The sequence below is a fragment of the Arvicola amphibius genome, chromosome 1 (assembly GCF_903992535.2).
Source record: "Arvicola amphibius chromosome 1, mArvAmp1.2, whole genome shotgun sequence".
In the NCBI taxonomy this organism is placed as follows: Eukaryota; Metazoa; Chordata; class Mammalia; order Rodentia; family Cricetidae; genus Arvicola; species Arvicola amphibius.
In genome coordinates, this window is record NC_052047.1 from 73,266,664 (window position 1) to 73,285,133 (window position 18,470).

The window sequence follows — 18,470 nt, forward strand, 5'->3', positions numbered from 1 at the left end:
GTGTCCCCATTGTGCTTTAGAAATGGAACCCAGTTAGAGTATGTGGGAAAATAGAAAGGCCAGTTAGAGTAGATGGGAATCTACAAGTTAGGGAAATAGGAAGGGTGCGAGACATTAATTAATTTGTCAATTTCTACATATTTTGTAAATGATATTCTATGATCATTTGTTGGCATAGACTAAAAATATGTAGTGGTCCCGGTTAGCTGGGAAGAATTATAGTCATGAGTCAATGGCCTGTTTCATATCTCTGACATGTTCTGTCTAAATCAGGTGTCAGAGGTCAGACCATGGCTACCTCAGGCACCTTGAGCCCCATGTCTTTGGCATGATACCCTTTGTACACACTTGTAATCAGGATGCCAATGGTAGCTGCAATGCCTTGGTTACAGGTCTTGTGAGATACTGCTTCTTAAGGTGACTTATAACGTGTAGAAAAAAATTGGATAGAGGTGTAGACTTTGTCATATTCTTGCTACTGAGTCAACTCACCTTGCTTGCTCCTGACTTCACTGGCCCTTGGATATTGATTGAATTAATTATACCCTGACAGGTTCCTGAACAATGTTGGCTTCTTTTTCCCCCTGATTATGATGTTGACTTGGATGGTGTCTGTGGCCAGCATGGTCCGGAAGCTGGTTTATGAGCGGGAGATCCAGATAGAAGAGGTAAATGGCATTGATATTGCCTCTGGCATCATAGGAGAGGGTTTGGGGAGTGATCCTCTAAGTAGATCACCCAGACTCTCTGTGTGTTCTTCCTTCTCTTTGCTGAAGTCCTTCTTAGACTCTAGCTTAGTCTCCCTCCCAGGAACATTGTTTTCTATTGGAGTGTAAAGGGTTGTCAGAAAATGATAGATACTTCTTATTGAGACAAAAGGAGACCCAGCAGTTAGTGCAGAAGATTAGAAGGACAAAGCCACTGTTGCTCATTGGCAATTTTTATAAACCATCACTTTCCACCCTCATTTCTGGATCAGATTTATGCAAAGAATTCCAGTATTTTTTTGTACTGATATTATTAAAATTTAAAAATGTCAGACAACTTTGTTTGTAAGAGCATCCGATGAAGATGTGACAGCCTGCTCATCCTCATAGGAGAGTGAAGGCAAGTAACAATGGGCATTCATTGATTGATTACTGAACAGTCACTGAAATGCAGGACCTACGTGATCAGCTGTTACCACTCTACACATATTTGCCTGTTTCAAACCATCTACTGAGGGATATCTGTGTCCTCCTCTAAGTGGGTTTGATCTATGGGCACAGAGGCCCAGAGACAGAAGGTCCCAACTGCTGTATTCTCTAATGTACTCACTAAGTGGCCAGCAAGGGACCATACCTCAGAGCTACTTAACTTCCTTTCAGATGAAGCCAGGCCCATTCCCTGAAATATCACCACATGGCGTATGAACAAATGGTAGGAGAGTGGAGAAATTAATTTTATCAATTTAAGCAAGATTACGTTGTACAGTGCACTCTCTAGCCCATGTAAAGGCCATCTCAGCCAGGGAGATCATCTCATTTTCCTGCTTCATCACCGTTTGTCTTTATTAAACAAAGCTGGTCCCAACAGATGGGAAAACCACAGCTAAGAGAAACACAACAAATCCACCCCAACAGAAAGCATAATGGAACTGCGGCAACCAAACCTACAGTGTAAGACATCTCTTCACACCTGTCCTGCCATGGTTCTTACCAGGAACTTCATGTGTGGCTTCAGTTTTCTCGCCATGAACACAGTGAATGACCAGTCTGTAAGGTCTCTGGGAACTCGCTGTAGAAGGAAGTGACCGTCTCAATATCTCAATGCCTTGTCCAGGGCTGCACGGGCAAACTCAGTGGTTCATGTTCCCACTGGCGTTCCTCTCACTCGTGATCTCATCTGCCTTTACTCAAGTGTCTACTGCAGTGATAACCACAGCTCCTTCTTTTCACAGTACATGCGGATGATGGGACTGCATCCGGCCATCCACTTCCTGTCCTGGTTCCTGGAGAACATGGCCATGCTGGCTCTGAGCAGTGCGGCTCTGGCTGTCATTCTGAAGATGAGTGGCATCTTCATGCACAGTGATGCTTTTATCATTTTTCTTTTCTTGCTGGATTTTGGGGTATCAGCTGTCATGCTGAGCTACTTCTTAAGTGTGTTTTTCAACCAAGCTAATACAGCAGCCCTGTGTACCAGCCTGGGTTACATGATCAGCTTCCTGCCATATGTGGTTCTGCTAGTCCTACACAACCAACTCAGCTTCACCATTCAGAGCCTTCTGGTGAGTGAGACACTGTGCAGAAATGCAAAGTAAATCCAATGGATACCCTCTGATCATGATATACCGTCAGCCTGCCAGTTTGTCTTGTTCTGACTTACATGGAACATCTGAGGTCTCTACTCTATATTCTGCACAGAGATAAAAGACTACAGTGGTGGTTCATTGACTTGCAGTGATGTAGTGACAGGCCATTAAGAATTGTCAGTTTTCTGTAATGGGGCCTCTCCGAGGATTCTGGGAAGTCAGCATCCTCCTGAAGGAAACATATAACTTTGGATTCTCTTTGTTTCATGCATGGAGAGAAATAGATTTCTGAAGCTATTTTGGAAGTTAAAAATAAGCATTTTTCTTGAAGCATCATGAGTTACATCACATTAAGTGGAAAGATCTCTCCGTTAGCAATGTCAGAATCACTCATCTATCTGAAATATATGCCCTGAGAAAGAGTGTAAAAGCTTTCAAATCTTTAGTATAAAATGTACAGGCAGTGGCAACAGATTCTTTCTTGACTGTTGACTGGCGGGTACTGTGTCTGACACCTAGTAGGAAATCGGCCAGTATGGTGAGGTAAACACATCAATTATCAGATCACAGGGCTAGAGTTGTATCTATACCAGATTGTATCCCCTCTTCTAGGGGATCAGTCAGTGTCCTGAAATAACAATCTGTTTGGAGGTCTGGCCAGAATCACTTTAGAGACATTTCAAGCCCATGGATTTCTAGAGTATTTGGAAACATACAACTGGTCAATGTGTAGAAAACAATAGACCATATGGTGACTTGTCCTCTGTAGATAGAGCTGCAAGGCAGTGTCTAAGGCTCAGGAAACACTGGGCAAGAGGAGGTGGAAATATTGTAAGAACCAGAGGCACGGGAAGTCTGCTGTGAGATGGTACACTCTATATATGACAGGGAAGCTTGACATTGTTGGGATAGATATTTCAGTCCTGCAGTTTGACATTGAAGTGTGGCAGAACGTTCTGGTAATTCCTGTTCTTCTTGAATTTTGGTGGTGACCTCAGACTTAGTTCTTACATGATAAATTAGCTGTTGTCAAATTAATTCTTCATATTTCAATATGAATGTGAGACTTTGATAGGGAAAAATGTTTATTAAAAATGACAAACATGCCAGTACCTGGGAAGCAGAGGCAAGTGGATTTCTGAGTTCAGTGGCCAGTCTACATAGGGAGTTCCAGGCTAGCCAGACCTAGCTAGTGAGACCCTGTCTCAATGGAGGTGAACAGAATCCCTGGGGAAAACAGCTGAGGTTGTCCTTTGGCCTCAACATGAACACAGATACAAGTACATGTCCCCTCATTCCTGGAGGCAGGATTGCCATTTTCAGACTGAGGTCGAGGTAAGAGCCAGAGCCTTGCTTTTCTGGTCTTCAGCCTCTGATCTTTTACTAATCATGCTTCTGAAGCTCTGCTGTGAAATAGTGTCCTCTGTGTATGACAGGGAAGCTGCACTGAAACAATATGGTCACCTAAACAAGACATGAAAAATGACATGATCAGGTAGCTGGAGGAAATCTCACAAGGCTCTGCCCTAGGTGAAGAGTGACAGGCACTTAATGACTGCTGAGAGAGGGAAGGAAGTCTCCTCTAATAGGTTATCTGGTCCCAACCAGTCAGCCCTAAACAGATACATATCTGAGCAACACTAAATGGACTCACTAAGTTGTACGTGCATGTATGAATGTGCATGCATATGTGTGTGTAACAATAATTAAAAATGAGTTCATGAATTTTAAAGGGACTTAGGGGAGGTCAGGAAAGGTTGGAGGTGAGAGAGAGGGTGGAAATTATGCAAATATGAAATTCTCAAAAAAGACTATAAAGACCTTTAAAAAATCCTCTTTCCAACATGGAATTCCTGAAAGATGAGTGTGTCACTCATTCCCGGGTTAGAGAATACCTTCTGTGTTCATCTAGAGCTTCCTAGCAAATGCATCTTTAACAGCCTAATTAATTCCTCTAACTTCAGTTAAGTGACAATTCCATATTGTATTTGTCCCCTTTCTTCTGGCACTGGAAATTGAATCTAGCCCTTGAAACATAATAGGCCATAACACTTTTTAAAACCTTTTTGTTCTGAGGATGAGGTCTATTAGGTTGCCCCAGCTGGCCTTGAACTCACTCTATATCCCATGAAGGTTTTGAACTTGTGATTTTCCTGCCTCAGCTCCCAAGTAGCAGGGATTATAGGCATGTAACAGCAAGTCGTGCTGTTCTGCTTTTGTTTTTGTTTCCTGGGAGCCAAATATGCTTAATACAGATATGCACACATAGGCTAAATTGTTCTATTTAATTAGTGTCTGCTGCACTGATATATTCTAATCTTCTTGATTAGCTTATATCACACCTGCAGCAACTTAAAAGCCCTAATTTTGTGATAGAATCAGCCATGTATTCCTATAATCAAGAACACAAATCTGACTCTTCCCATAAACTCCTTAAACATAGAATCACAGATGACACAAACTGAGATTCAAATGTTCCTATTTTTGCCTATAATTTAGTCCTTAAGTCTAAGGCATCTGTCTGTACAGTATTTGTTTTGCACATGCAAATAGTTTCTAGCTAGTAATGACCTCTAACTCTGGAACGTCGTCTTCTAAATGCTTTCTTAGTGGTTTTCCGTTTTTGACATAGGCCCTCTTCCGCTGAAGATAAAGTGACAGCTTCCTTTAATACACTCCTTTTATAGTGTGGAATTGTGGAGACGTCGCATCAGTCTGTTCAGAGAGTGCTCCAAGGCATGCATTTAGTAATAAGAAGTAGTAAATTGCTCTATTCCATTTCCCACTGTTTTGTGCTGCACGTTTCTGTGTTCAGCGCACTGGATTTATGACACCTCAAATGTTGCAGTGAAAAGAAGTAATTCCTTTCTGCATCGAGAACAGGCTCGTGAGCGTGATTTCCAGAGTGGCCAGACACTGCTAATTCCTTCCAGCTTAGACATTTAAACCACTGCTTGAAACAATGCAGTCTTTAGAACCTTTGAATTGGGAGGGATCTTCTTGGAACTTGGTGCGGTGAGGTGAGTTTTCTGTGGTCATAATTAAACACTAATGGCTGCTTTCCCCTCCACCCACCTCCGCAGTGCTTGCTCTCAACCACAGCCTTCGGACAAGGAGTCTTTTTCATTACATTTCTGGAAGGGCAAGAGGAAGGTAAGAAGATGGCCTTTTCAGAACGTGGCTCTCTGTGATTCCGGGTTTGGTACCATGTAGCTATCAAGCAACAGAACTGGCAGAAAGTCTTGTTACCAAGTGAAAAATCTGGAAGGAGATCTCGGTATTCAGTTTTGCTGATAGAAAATGTCCCCTTACTTAGCTGTTGTGGTTCTGAGAACAGTCGAATGTAATCATGTCACAGCACCTCTTGCTGCAGATACTACCCAAGTCTAGCAGTAGATCCAGGCTAGTGCCCAGGTCTTATGTGGGGTACACAGTCAATCTACTGACTTTCCAGATTCTTCCAAGAGCAGGGTGTGCATGTAACTTCTATCCGCTAGACTGTGGTTGACCTAGGACAAGCCTTTATTACCTCTTCTACACTCACCTTTATTATTTTCTGGGTCTAATGTCGAATTAGCAAAGAAAAGGTCGCAGGTATCACTTCCATTTTCTGTACATATTTACCCATACATCCAGTTTAAATTTTTTTTTTGAAATAAGTTTTCTAGCTCAGGTTAGATTTGAACTCCCTATGTAAGTGAGGATAACCTTGAACTTTGGATCCTCTTGCTAGCATCTCCCACTTTCTGGAATCACATGCATACACTACCACATTTGGTCTACACAGTGCTGGGGACTGAAACTAGGACCTGGTGTTTGCCAGGCAAGTAAATTTACCAACTGAGTTATATCTCCAGCCCCTTAAACTAATTTAAAAATGTATTTGCAGCACCATTTTACTTAATTGTAATTTTTTTAAATATCATAAACTCCCTAAGTAAGAATATATATTTTTTAGATAATCATATGGTTTTGGGGTGTGCTTTGGAAATAAAAGAAAGTATAGGCCTATGTAAAACTCAATATTGGATGTTATTTCTTTGGGAAGTCACTTTGCACTGTTATATTTATTCAACTTTTCCAGTAACATATGTTAAAAATGCCCTTTTGATCTTAAATGGTATTCCCTCAAATTTTCTCCAATTGATCTTCAAAGCAAAAACTGAACCAAGAAAATACAGAGGAAAAGTAAATTCACTGATTTTTTTTGTTCCAATGGTAGCAAGTATACAGTGGTTAAAACTTTTTAAATCTGGGTTCTAACTTAGTGCTCCAGTGAACAGAGAGAGGAATGTTCTCAACTTACATTGTAAACCAGGAGTAAATTGCAAACATAACAAAATAATGTTTTTTTCCTACCCTAGAACTTCTATATATTATTTAACGTATTTTCCAATAGCAGAGTATTATATAAAGTTTCATTAAACCATACTTTTTGTCTGTAAATACAAAATTGCTCTTTAGTTAAGTCAGTAAAGCTAGGTATCAGTGACTCTCAGGGAGAATGGTGGAGGTTGGCTCATGGTTGCTCATGGGTCCCTTTGAATCAGAGGTGAGATTACACAAGCTAACAATGCCTTTGGAGAGTTAGCACCGCTGATATGGACTTGCTTTTTGTTGTACAGGAGGTTTCTCTAAAACTAGTCCACTCCCTCATCAAGTCTCCAGTAATGGAGTAGGCTCATGCAGTTCGGTCCTTTCTTCTCTTGCCAGGGATCCAGTGGAGTCACATGTACCGAGCTCCAGAGCCAGGCGGCATGACATTTGGCTGGGTTTGCTGGATGATTCTGTTTGATTCCATTCTCTATTTTCTGTGTGGATGGTATTTCAGCAACTTGGTCTCTGGTAAGAAGTCTTCATTTTTATATGACAGCAACGTAAACTTTAAACAGTTTTTATACCTAGGCAACCGAATGTTAGAATGTAATGCTTCATAGTAGCTCCCTGAAAGAGAGGTCTTAAGAACTACTTTCAAAGGAGCTAAATATACGTTTTGGGAGAATGTATATTCTGAGTAAAGACCAAAGGCCAGTGGAGGTGTTCCAGGATGAGTTAAGTGGAAAGTTCTCTGACCACACCAGCAGCTCTCACCAGGTGGGCTCCTGTAGACCATGCAGCCATGCTGTTTCCTCAGGACAAGTGTGTGAATGAAGTGGGCATGAGGACAGTGAGGCCAGAGGAGTCTGGGCCCTCTGGAGGTGTTGCCCTGCACATAGCTAAGACATCTAGGGGGATCAGTGATAGGGTAGGGGGAGGGTATGTGGAAAGAACTCCCCAGGGGGCAGGCTAGCAGGAACCAGATTCTTGAGGAAACCGAACAGGGTTGAGGATGTTGGCTAGTGAGCTAGAAGAGTGGGCAGTTAGAAGTCACTTCCAGATCCAAGCCTGTAGGGAAGGTAGTATCCTAAACATTGAATTTCTATGAACGTAACATGCTTCTTTCATAATGTGGCAGGCATAACCTGGAGGCAGGATGATGACACCTATCACAGGGAGGGCGAGGCAAAACAGGAGTAATGTATTTCTCTGCTGAGTCAAGAGAGACAGAAGCATACATTTACCATACTGGTTCAGGCTAAAAGACATAAAAATTGCTTTGTAATGTTAAAAATCATTTTTAGGACTGACATATGGATGGTATTACATTTTATTGAATTTTCTTATAACTCTGGCTTTATGCTTTCCAGAAGAATGGACTTTAACCTTCAAAATTAAAAACTATAAATACACATTCCAAATACACAGATGAAAACAGAGGGATGAATGGAAAAAAGGAATCACTTTTTTTGTTGTTGTTGTGAAATCTATTTAAGAGTTGGGGAACTCATGGAATTCTTGATGAATTTTAAAAACATAGCACACATAAAGCACAGGTCATTGAAAAGATTTTTTCAGTGGTATGAAAATATGGCCTCAAGAATAGACATAAGGTATCAACTCACCAGGTAATTTATTTGGGAAAAGTAGGATTGCATGAAATTAGAAAGTAATAAAATGAACCTAGAAGGCAAAAATTGGATAGAAGGTGGACGAGAAGTCGGCTAGTGAAGAAGCCAACAAATGCAGTAAAGGCATGCTTGTGATGGGGGTGGTGCTCCTTTACAGAGCGAGAATGCAGTCATGAGCATATGGAACTGAACAGAGGGGCTGGAGAGATGGCTCCACTGTTGAGAGCTTGCTGCTCTTGCAGAGGACCCTCGCTCATGTCCTAACACCTATGCTGGGCAGCTTCAGCTTACAACCGTCTGTGACTGTAGGTCCAGGAGACCTGACACCCTCTTCTGGCCTCTGTCAGCTCCTGTACTCTTGTGCTCATATTTACACACACACACACACACACACACACACACACACACACACACTTGCTTAAATATAAATCCTAAAATATACAAATTATTTTTTAAAAGAAAGGAATGGGCCAGGCTAGACAGAGGAACACAGCTTAGGAATGCCAACATTTAGGAGGCAGAAGCAGTGGATCATGGGCTCAATGGCATCCTGAGCTACACAGTAAAGCCCTCTTAAAACAATAACAACAACAACAACAACAACCGATGATCCAAAGAGAAGAAGGAATCAACAGAAATAAAAATAAAAAGGCTAATGGAGGTTGAACCTCTGCTGGTGCAGGGCCACTACTCCTTGGAGGAGCCCGAATCAGCTAGAATTAATTAATGACAATCAAGAAGGGTCACCAGAAGAAAAGCCAGATGTCATGATCATCACACAACATACACGATTCCTAGGAAGAAAGTGTCCAGATAGAGAACTCTAAGGACAAAGAAAAGAGACTTACAATTACAAAGACCAGCAAAATCAGGTTACCTCAGCAGTGCTGGGATAAGATAAAAATGCGTTCAAGGACCAAGAATGTTCTGTCGTCTTTTCTACAAGGATCCTGATGTCTTCATTGAGGTTTTTATTGCTGTGATAAGAATACAACTGAAAGCAACTGGGGGAGGAAAGCGTTTATTTACACTTCCACGTTACAGTCCATCACTGAGGGAAGTCAAGGCAAGAACTGAAACAGGGCCGGAACCTGGAGGCAGGGGTGATTCAGAGGCCACAGGAGGGATGCTGCTTCCTGGCTATTCCCTATGAGCTGCACAGCCTGCTTTCTTGAAGCACCCAGGGCCACTGTCCAAGAGGTGGCACTGCCTGCTATGAGCAGGGCCCTCCCACATCAGTGGGCTGGGGGAAGGTGGCAGGAGGGGAGGAGAGGGGGAGTTGTGGTTGATATGTAAAATGAATACATACATACATATATATATATATATATATATATATATATATATATATATATATATTAAGAAAGTACCACAGAGGTCTGCTTTAGGCCAATCTATTGGATGCATTTTCTCAACGTGGCCCCCTCAGCTGTCTACATTTGAGTCAAGCTGACAAAACCCAACTACTACAATTGGCCCCTTGTCAACTCAACACACAAACACGTCATTAATTAAACCATGCACTTTCCTTCCTTTTTCATTCTCAAGGTCTCAGACTAATATCAATGTCACAATATAAAACATCCCAAGTTTTAAAGGTCCCATGATCTTTAGAAATTCAAATGCTTTAAACATTCAGTTTCTTTAAAATATCCAAAGTCTCTTTAAGAGATAAAAGTCTCTCTAAAATTTTAAAGTCCTTCGCTTGTGAGCTCTTGTAAAAGCAAAACTAAGTTATATACTCTCTTACTGCTAGAAGGTAGAAGCAAAGCAATGTCACGATTTAATCAAAGCAAAACCCAGCTCCAACAGTGTAAAGCATTAAGTTTTTGATGCCCGGTACCCATTCCCAGTTCTCTGGGCTTCAAAGGACCATGAGAGTAGCATCTCACTGGCTCTGCCATCCATAGCATGCACAGTTTGTCTCATAGGCTCCGACTGGCTCTTCTCCACACCTATTGCTGTTCTTGGTGGTCACCCCATGGTACTGGGATATTCAAAGTGCTGGGGTGTCCACTGTATGTGCACCACCCCTTCCACAGTAGACTTCACTGGGCTTTCTTCAGAGACCCTGATCCTGTCACATGGTACCCCAAGCCTCAGAGGCTATGTATGACCCCTTCAATCCTGGGCTTGTCACTGTGATTAAAGCTGCACCTTTACCAGTGGCTTCTCCTGTTCTTTCATAGTGCCAAGCCTTAGCTGCTCTCTGTGACCCCTTCATGCCTTTAAAACTATACCATCTGGGTGACTCAAATCACCAAGTTTGGCTGGCGGCAGGAGGTACAGTCTTGGTGACCTCTAGACAATCAATTCTGTGTGCTAACTCTGAGGAAAAACTCAAAGATTTAATTCTCAATGATACTGTTTTTTTCTTCTTTTTCTTTTATTAAAAATAGATCTTTTTCTCATATAATATATCCTGGTTTTATTTTCCCTTTCCTCTACTTCTACCTGTTTCTCCATACCTCTCCTCTCTTCCAGACCCATTAGAAAAGAGATAACAACCAACAACCTGACAAAATAAAAAAATAATAAGATAAAACAAAAACTTTTATATTAAAATTGGACACAGCAACTGCCCAGGAGAAAAAGAGTCCCAAGAGCAAGCAAAAGAGTCAGAGGCCCACTCTTTCTCACAGTAAGAAGTCCTGTAGAAATACTAAGCCGAGAGCTATGATTTATACACAAGGGACCTGGTGCAGACCCATGGAGGCCCCATGCTTGCTGCTTCAGTTTCTGTGAGCTCATGTGCACCTTAGTTGATTCAGAAAGCCTTGTTCTCCTGGTGTCCTCCATCCCCTTTGGTTCTTAGATCTTCATGAGACTCCATGAGCTCCGAGGGGAGGAATTTGATGGAGATATTCCATTTATATGCTCTCCATATAATATCTGACTGTGGGTCTCTGCATCTGTGTTATCTAATGCTGGGGAAGCCTTTCTGATATGACTGGATAAGATACTGATGCATGAGTAATGCAGACTAGCATTAAGAGTAATTTTTTGATACCTGCTTTATGATTATTTTTACCCGTAGTGTTTGGTTTTATCCTAGGTCTCTGGGCTATCTAGTCTCTGATTATTGATTGTCCTATAAATGTCAAGTATGGGTTACTTCTCATAGAGTGGGGCTTAGGTCAAATCAGACATTGTTTGGCTGCTCCCACATGCTCTGTGCCACTGTAGATTTAGCAATAATTTTCAGGCAGGACAGATTGTATGTCTGTGGTTTTGTGGTTGGGTGGGAGTCCACATTTCTTTTTGGATAGCCTGCAGAGTACCTTCCCACAAAAAGACACTATTACTTAGGGGTAAAGGCTGGCTCCATGTAGACACCAGCTCCACTTTGCCATGTTCAGTGAGTTGTGTGGGGCCCCTGATATAAGTTTGCAGAGATCAACCTATTTTCTTAGCAACAGCCTGGGTTATTTGGGGATTTCCATGGGACTCCCTTGGCCAGCAACTCAACTGAATGTGATCCAGTCCTGCTACTGGAAGCCTTGCCTAGCGACAAGCAATTACCAAATGAGACTCCATATCTCTCATTACTAGGAATCCTCATTAGAGGAGATCCAGAGAATCATCAAGTCTTACTTAGAAAACCTGTACTCCACAAAATTGGAAAACTTAAAGGAAATGGACAATTTCGGATAAATATTACTTACCAAAATTAAATCAAGGCCAGATAAGCAAATTAAGTAGGCATAAAACTGCTAAAGAAATAGAAACAGTCATTAAAAATCTCCCAAAACAAAACAAAACAAACAAACAAACAAAAAACCAGGACCAGATGGTTTTAGCCCAGAATTCTATAAGATTTTCAAAGAAGATCTAATACCAATACTCTTCAAATTTCTCCACACAATAGAAATAGAAAGAACATTGCCAAACCCTTTTTCGAGGCTACAATCACCCTGATACACAAACCACACAAAGACATTACTAGTAAAGAGAAATACAGACCAATCTCACTCATGAACATTGATGCAAAAATGTTCAATAAAATACTGGCAAACCAAATCTAAGAACACACCAGAAAACTTGTCCACCATGATGAGGTAGGCTTCATCCCAGAGATACAGGGATGGTTCAACATATGAAAATCTGTCAATGTAATCCATCATATAAATAAACTGAAACAAACCACACACACACACACACACACACACACACACACACACACACACACACACACGAACATCTCATTAGATGCTGAAAAAACCTTTGACAAAACACAACATCCCTTTATGATAAAGGTCTTGAGGAAAGCAGAAAAACAAGGAACATACCTAAACATAGTAAAGGCTATATACAACAAGCCAACAGCCAATAAAAAACTAAATGAATAGAAACTCAAAATGATTCCACTGAAATCAAGAACAAGACAAGTTTTTCTACTCTCTCTATATCTATTCAATGTAGTACTTGACATTCGAGCTAGAGTAATAAGACAATAAAAAGAGATCAAGGGGATACAAATCAGAAAAGAAAATGTCAAACTCTCACTACTTGGCTGATGATATGATACTTTACATAAGTGACCCCCAAAAATTTTACCAAGGAATTTCAACAAGACATGAATACCTTCAGAAATGTAGCAGGATATAAAATTAGCTCAAAAAAATCAGTAGCCTTCCTTAAGACAGACAATAAATGGACTGAGAAAGAAATCAGAGAAACATCACCCTTCACAACAGCCACTAGTAACATAAAATCTTGGAATAACGCTAACCAAACAAGTGGAAGACCTGTATGACAAGAACTTTAAATCTTTGAAGAAATAAATTGGAGAAGACACCAGAAAATGTAAAGATCTATGCTCTTGGGTATGTAGAATTAACATAGTAGAAATGGCAATCTTAACCAAAAGCAATCTACAGATTCAATGCAACACTCATCAAAATCTCAGCAAAATTCTTCACAAACCTTGAAGGAACAACAATCAACTTTATATGGAAAAGCAAAAATCCCAGGATAGCCAAAGCAATTTTGTACAATATAGAAACTTCTGGAGGCATCATAATCCCTAACTTCAAACTCTCCTCCAGAGCTACAGTACTGAAAACAGCCTGGTATTGGCATAAAAATAGACAGGAGGACTAATGGAATCAAATTGAAGACCCATATATCAATCTACACACCTTTAACACCTGATTTTTGACAAAGAAGCAAAAAATATAAAATTCAGAAAAATAAAGCATATTCAACAAATGGTGCTGGCATAATTGAATATCAACATGTAGAAGAATGAAAACATATCCATATCTATCACCATGCACAAAACTCAATTCCAAATGGGTCAAAGACCTCTACATAAAACCAACCACACTGAACCACATAGAAGAGAAAATGAGAAGTACACTTGAACACATTGGCACAGGAAACCACTTCTTAAATATGACCCCAGTAGCATGGACACTGAGAGAGCCAATAAATAGGCCCTCCTAAAACTGAAAACTTTCTATAAAGCAAAGGACAGAATCAACAAGACAAAATGGCAGCCTACAGAATGGGAAAAGATCTTCACCAACCCCACACAGGACAGAGGACTGATCTTTAAAATTTACAAAGAACTCAAGAAATTGGTCATCAAAAGAACAAATTGTCCAATAAAGAATGGGGTACAGACCTTAACAGAGAATTCTCAACAGAGAAATCTAAAATGGCTTAAAGATACTTAAGGAAATGCTCAACATCCTTAGCCATCAGAGAAATGCAAATCAAGACAACTCTGAGATTCCATCTTACACCTATAAGAATGGCCAAGATGAAAGACACTGATGATAGTTTATGTTAGAGATTATGTGCAGTAAAGGGAACACTCCTACATTGCTGGTGAGAGTGCAAACTGATACATCTCCTTTGAAAGTCAGTGTAGCAATTTCTCAGATAATTAGGAAATAACCTTCCTCAAGACCCAAGAATACCACTTTTATGTGTATCCCTAAAGGATGCTCAATCGTACCACAAGGACATGCACTCAACTATGTTCATAGCAGCATTATTTGTCATAGCCAAAACCTGGAAACAACCTAAATGCCTCTCGATTGAAGAATGGATAAAGAATACAGATACACAATGGAATACTACACAGCGGAAAAAAATGACATCTTGAAAAACATCATATTGAGTGAGGTAACTCAGACCCAGAAAGACAAATATAATATTTACTCACTTATAAGTGGGTTTTAGACATAAAGCAAAGAAAAACCAGCCTACAATCCACAATCCCAGAAAATCTAGACAACTAAGAGGACCTTAAGAGAAATATACATTGACCTAATAATCTAAATGGGAAGTAGAAAAAGACAAGATTGCCTCAATAAATTGGGAGCATGGGGATTTTGGGAGAGGGTAAAAAAGGCGGGATGAGGAAGGGAAAGAAGTGGAGAAAAATATATAGCTCAATAAAAATAATAAAACAATAAAAAATAAAAAAGCTACACTTTGCTGACTCCCATGGGAGGCTTTACCCTTTCTGAGAATGGATAGGAGGTAGGTTGGGGTAAGGGAGTGAGGGAGCAAGAAGTGGGAAGGGAGTGGAACTGTGGTTGGTATGTAAAATGAATAAAAAATTTAAAATGAAATAAAAATCTGTACTCCAATGAACTGGAAAACCCCAAATAATTGATTTTGGCATTGTTCCTTTTGTTTTTATTTTGTAGAATAATTTGATGAGTATTGGAGTTAATTCTTCTTTTAAATTCTAGTAGAATTCTGCTCTGAAATCACCTTGCCCTGGCCTTTTCTTTTAATGACTTCTATTTCATTAGGGGTTATAGGTCTATTTAAATTTTTTATCTCATCTTGATTTAATTTTGGTAAGTGTTACATATAAAGAAAATTGTTCATTTCAATTTGGTGAAATACAGCTTTTTAAAGTATGTCATTATGATTTTAAAGTCTTTCTTGGTGTGTGATGTTATGTTCCCTGTTTTATTTCTGATTTTGTTACTTGGATATTCTTTCTATACCTTTTAGTTAGTTTGGATAAGGGTTTGTCAATCTTGCTGATTTTCTCAAAGAACCTACTTTTTGTTTCATTGGTTCTTTCTATTGTTCTTTATGTTTCTATTTTATTAATTTCAGGCCTATTTTGATTATTTCTTGATGTCTACTCCTTTTGGGTATCATTGTTTCTTCTTGTTCTTTCAAGCAGGCTGTAAGTTACTAGTATGGGATCTCCCCAGTTTTTATTTTCTGTAGGTACCTGGTACTGTGAACCTCTTTGCCCTGCTTTCATCATGTCCCATACATTTATGCATTCTGTGAACTCATTTTCAGTGAATTGTAGAAAGCGTATAATTTCTTTCTTTATATCTGAATTGCTACATTTTTCATTCAGTAGGGACTTGTTCTGTTTCTATGAATTTGTAAGCTTTGTTTCTGTTGTTGTTGTTGGTATCCAGCTTTAAACTGTGGTGGTCTGCCAGGCGGTGGTGGCGCACACCTTTAATCCCAGCACTCGGGAGGCAGAGGCAGGCAGATCTCTGTGAGTTCGAGACCAGCCTGGTCTACAAGAGCTAGTTCCAGGACAGGGTTTAGAAACTACAGGGAAACCCTGTCTCGAAAAAACCAAAAAAAAAAAAAAAAAAAAAAAAGCTGTGGTAGTCTGACAGGATGCAGGGAATTATTTCAGTTTTCTTGTATCTGATGAGCCTTGATTTGTGTCTGAGTATGTGGTCAATTCTGGAGAAAGTTCCATGAGGTTCATGAGGTTCCTAAAAGAAAGTATATTTTTTGTGTGTGTTTGGGTGAAATTTTCTGTAAATAAATATCTGCTAGGTCCATTTGGTTTACAGAATTTCTTAGCACCAGTATTTCGCCGTTTTTGTTTTGTTTCTGTTTTTTTTTTTTTTTTTTTTGTCTGAATAACCTGTCTATTGGTGAGAGTGATATAATGAAGCCTCCCATTATTGATGTGCCACTTAAGCCGTAGTAATGTTTTTTTTTTCCCCAAACTTGGGTAGTGTCTGGGGAATAGATGTTAAGAACTTTAATGATATTTTGGTGGGTTTTTCCTTTGATGATTTTGTAGTGTCCTTCCTCATCAGTTTTGATAAATTTTGGTTAAGTCTATTTTGTTGGGTATTAAAATGCTATACACAGCTTGCTTCTTAGGTTCATTTGCTTAAGATATCTTTTTCCAACCCACTTTCCTGCGGCAATATGTATTCTTGATGCTGAGATGTATTCCTTGGATGCAACAGAAAGACGTATCCTGTTTCATGTTCCTTATGTTAGTTTATATCTTTTTATTATGGCATTGAGACCATTGATATTGAGAGATATCAACGATTAGTGAAGTCTGGGTCCTGCTCTTTTGTTGTTGGTGGTATATGCACTTGTAGGCATGCATGTATGTTTCCCTTCTTTTGATTTTACTCATGTGAGATTATTTATTTCTTGTGTTTTCTTGGGTATCAACAACTTCCTTAGGTTGGAGTTTTTCTTCTAGCACATTAGGACTGGGTTTGTAGATAGATATAGTTTAAATTTGATGTTATCATGAAATATCTTATTTACTCCATCTATGCTGATTGAAAATTTTGCTGGGTATAGTTGTCTGGGCTCTCATCTGTTGTCTGTTAGAGTCTGCAGGATATCTATCCTGGTCCTTCTGGCTTTTATAGGGAATGTCAGGTGAAGTCCTTCAGAAATCATATGTAATTATCATAGGTCTGCCTTTATATGTTGCTTTTTTTTCCTCTTGCAGCTTTTAATCTTCTTCTTCTTCTTCTCCTCCTCCTCCTCCTGTTCTTTCTTTTTTTTTTTTGAAACAGTTTCTCTGTATAACAGTTCTGGCTGTCCTGAAACTCACTTTGTAGACCAGGCTGTCCTCAAACTCACAAAGATCTGCCTGTCTCTACTTTCCAAGTGCTGGAATTAAAGATGTGCACCACCACACCTGGTTTAATATTCTTTGCTTTTTTTTGCATTTAGGGTTTTGACAAGGAAACTTTCTTTTCTGGTCTAATCTATTTGGTGTTCTGTAAGCCTTTTGTACTTTTATAGGCATCTCCTTCTTTAAGTTAGGAAAAAATTTCTTCTATGGTTTTGATAAAGACTTTTTTTTCTGGGCCTCTAAGCTGGAATTCTTCTCCTTCCTTTATTTCTGTTATTTTTAGTTTTGTTTTTTTTTTTTTATAGTGTCCCAGATTTCCTGGATGTTTTATATCAGTTTTTTTTTTTTAAAGATTTAACATTTTCTTTAACTGATCTATCCATTTCTTTTATAATATCTTCAGCACCTGAGATTCTCTCTTCCATCTCTTGTATTCTGTTGGCGAAGCTTTCATATGAATTCTCTGTTCCAATTCCTAAATTTTTCATTTCCAGAATTCTTTCCCTTTGTGTTTTCTTTATTGGTTATGTTCTCCATTTTTTTCATGGCTTTAATGGTTTTATTCATTTCCTTCAAGTGTTTGTATTTTCTTCGATTTCTTTATTTCTTCTAATTGTGTTTTCCTGGCTTTCTTTAAGAGGTATATGCATTTCCACTTCAAGGACCTCTATCATCTTTATGTAGTTGGTCTTGAGGTCTTTTTCTTGTGCTTCAGCAGTGTTGTACTGTTTGGGGCCTGCTGTGGTAGGATAGCTGGTTTCTTGTGGAAATGCCTTGCCCTGTTGTGTTTTTATGCATCTGGGTTTGGAGGATTAGAGGCCCAGGTGCTCATTTCTGGGTTTGTCTTTTTTGGGCAGGTGTTTTGTTCTTTACTTTCTGTTTACTCTTTGGATTTTAGGAGCAGGTGATGGTGGTGTGTTGACTGTTTTCCTGGCTTGCTCAGCTGCCGGGTTCCCAGAGGGGCCTTGCTGACTGCATTTCAGTTCCACTTGTCTTGGTAGTGTAACAGTGTTGAACTTTTTCATGTTTTCATGTAGTGGAGCTGTAGCTATTGCTGGCAGAGAAGCTGGGCCTTAGTCTTGTTACTGTCATCTTAGTTAGTTTAGGTCATAAGACGTTAGTTTACAAGGTGAGTGGTGTCCTCAGTGCTGGGTTCTGGTGACACTGACTACTCTTCCTGGAATCTGGGGTGCTATGGAGCCAGGTAGAAAAGAGTAGCTGGCTGAAGAGCAGGTGAGAGGAAGAGGGCCAAGGTCCATGCAAAAGGATATTCAGAAGGTCCTAGAACTCTCTTGTTGCCCTTACTTACAGAGGGGCCAGGCTCTAGGCTCCACCTCTCCGTCCACTGTGCTTTCAGTGTAGAAGGGAGGCAAGGACAACAAAC

The 18,470-nt window shown here is 39.8% G+C and overlaps 1 protein-coding gene across 1 annotated transcript in view; it reads left to right on the forward strand.

Moving 5' to 3' along the window:
- Abca13 (ATP binding cassette subfamily A member 13) overlaps positions 1 to 18,470 on the forward strand; it is a 395,665-nt gene that overhangs the window by 150,141 nt on the left and 227,054 nt on the right. Inside the window, 4 exon segments of the mRNA XM_038325545.1 lie at positions 554 to 668; positions 1,940 to 2,269; positions 5,377 to 5,446; positions 7,007 to 7,138. Coding sequence (XP_038181473.1) covers positions 554 to 668; positions 1,940 to 2,269; positions 5,377 to 5,446; positions 7,007 to 7,138 — 647 coding nt within the window.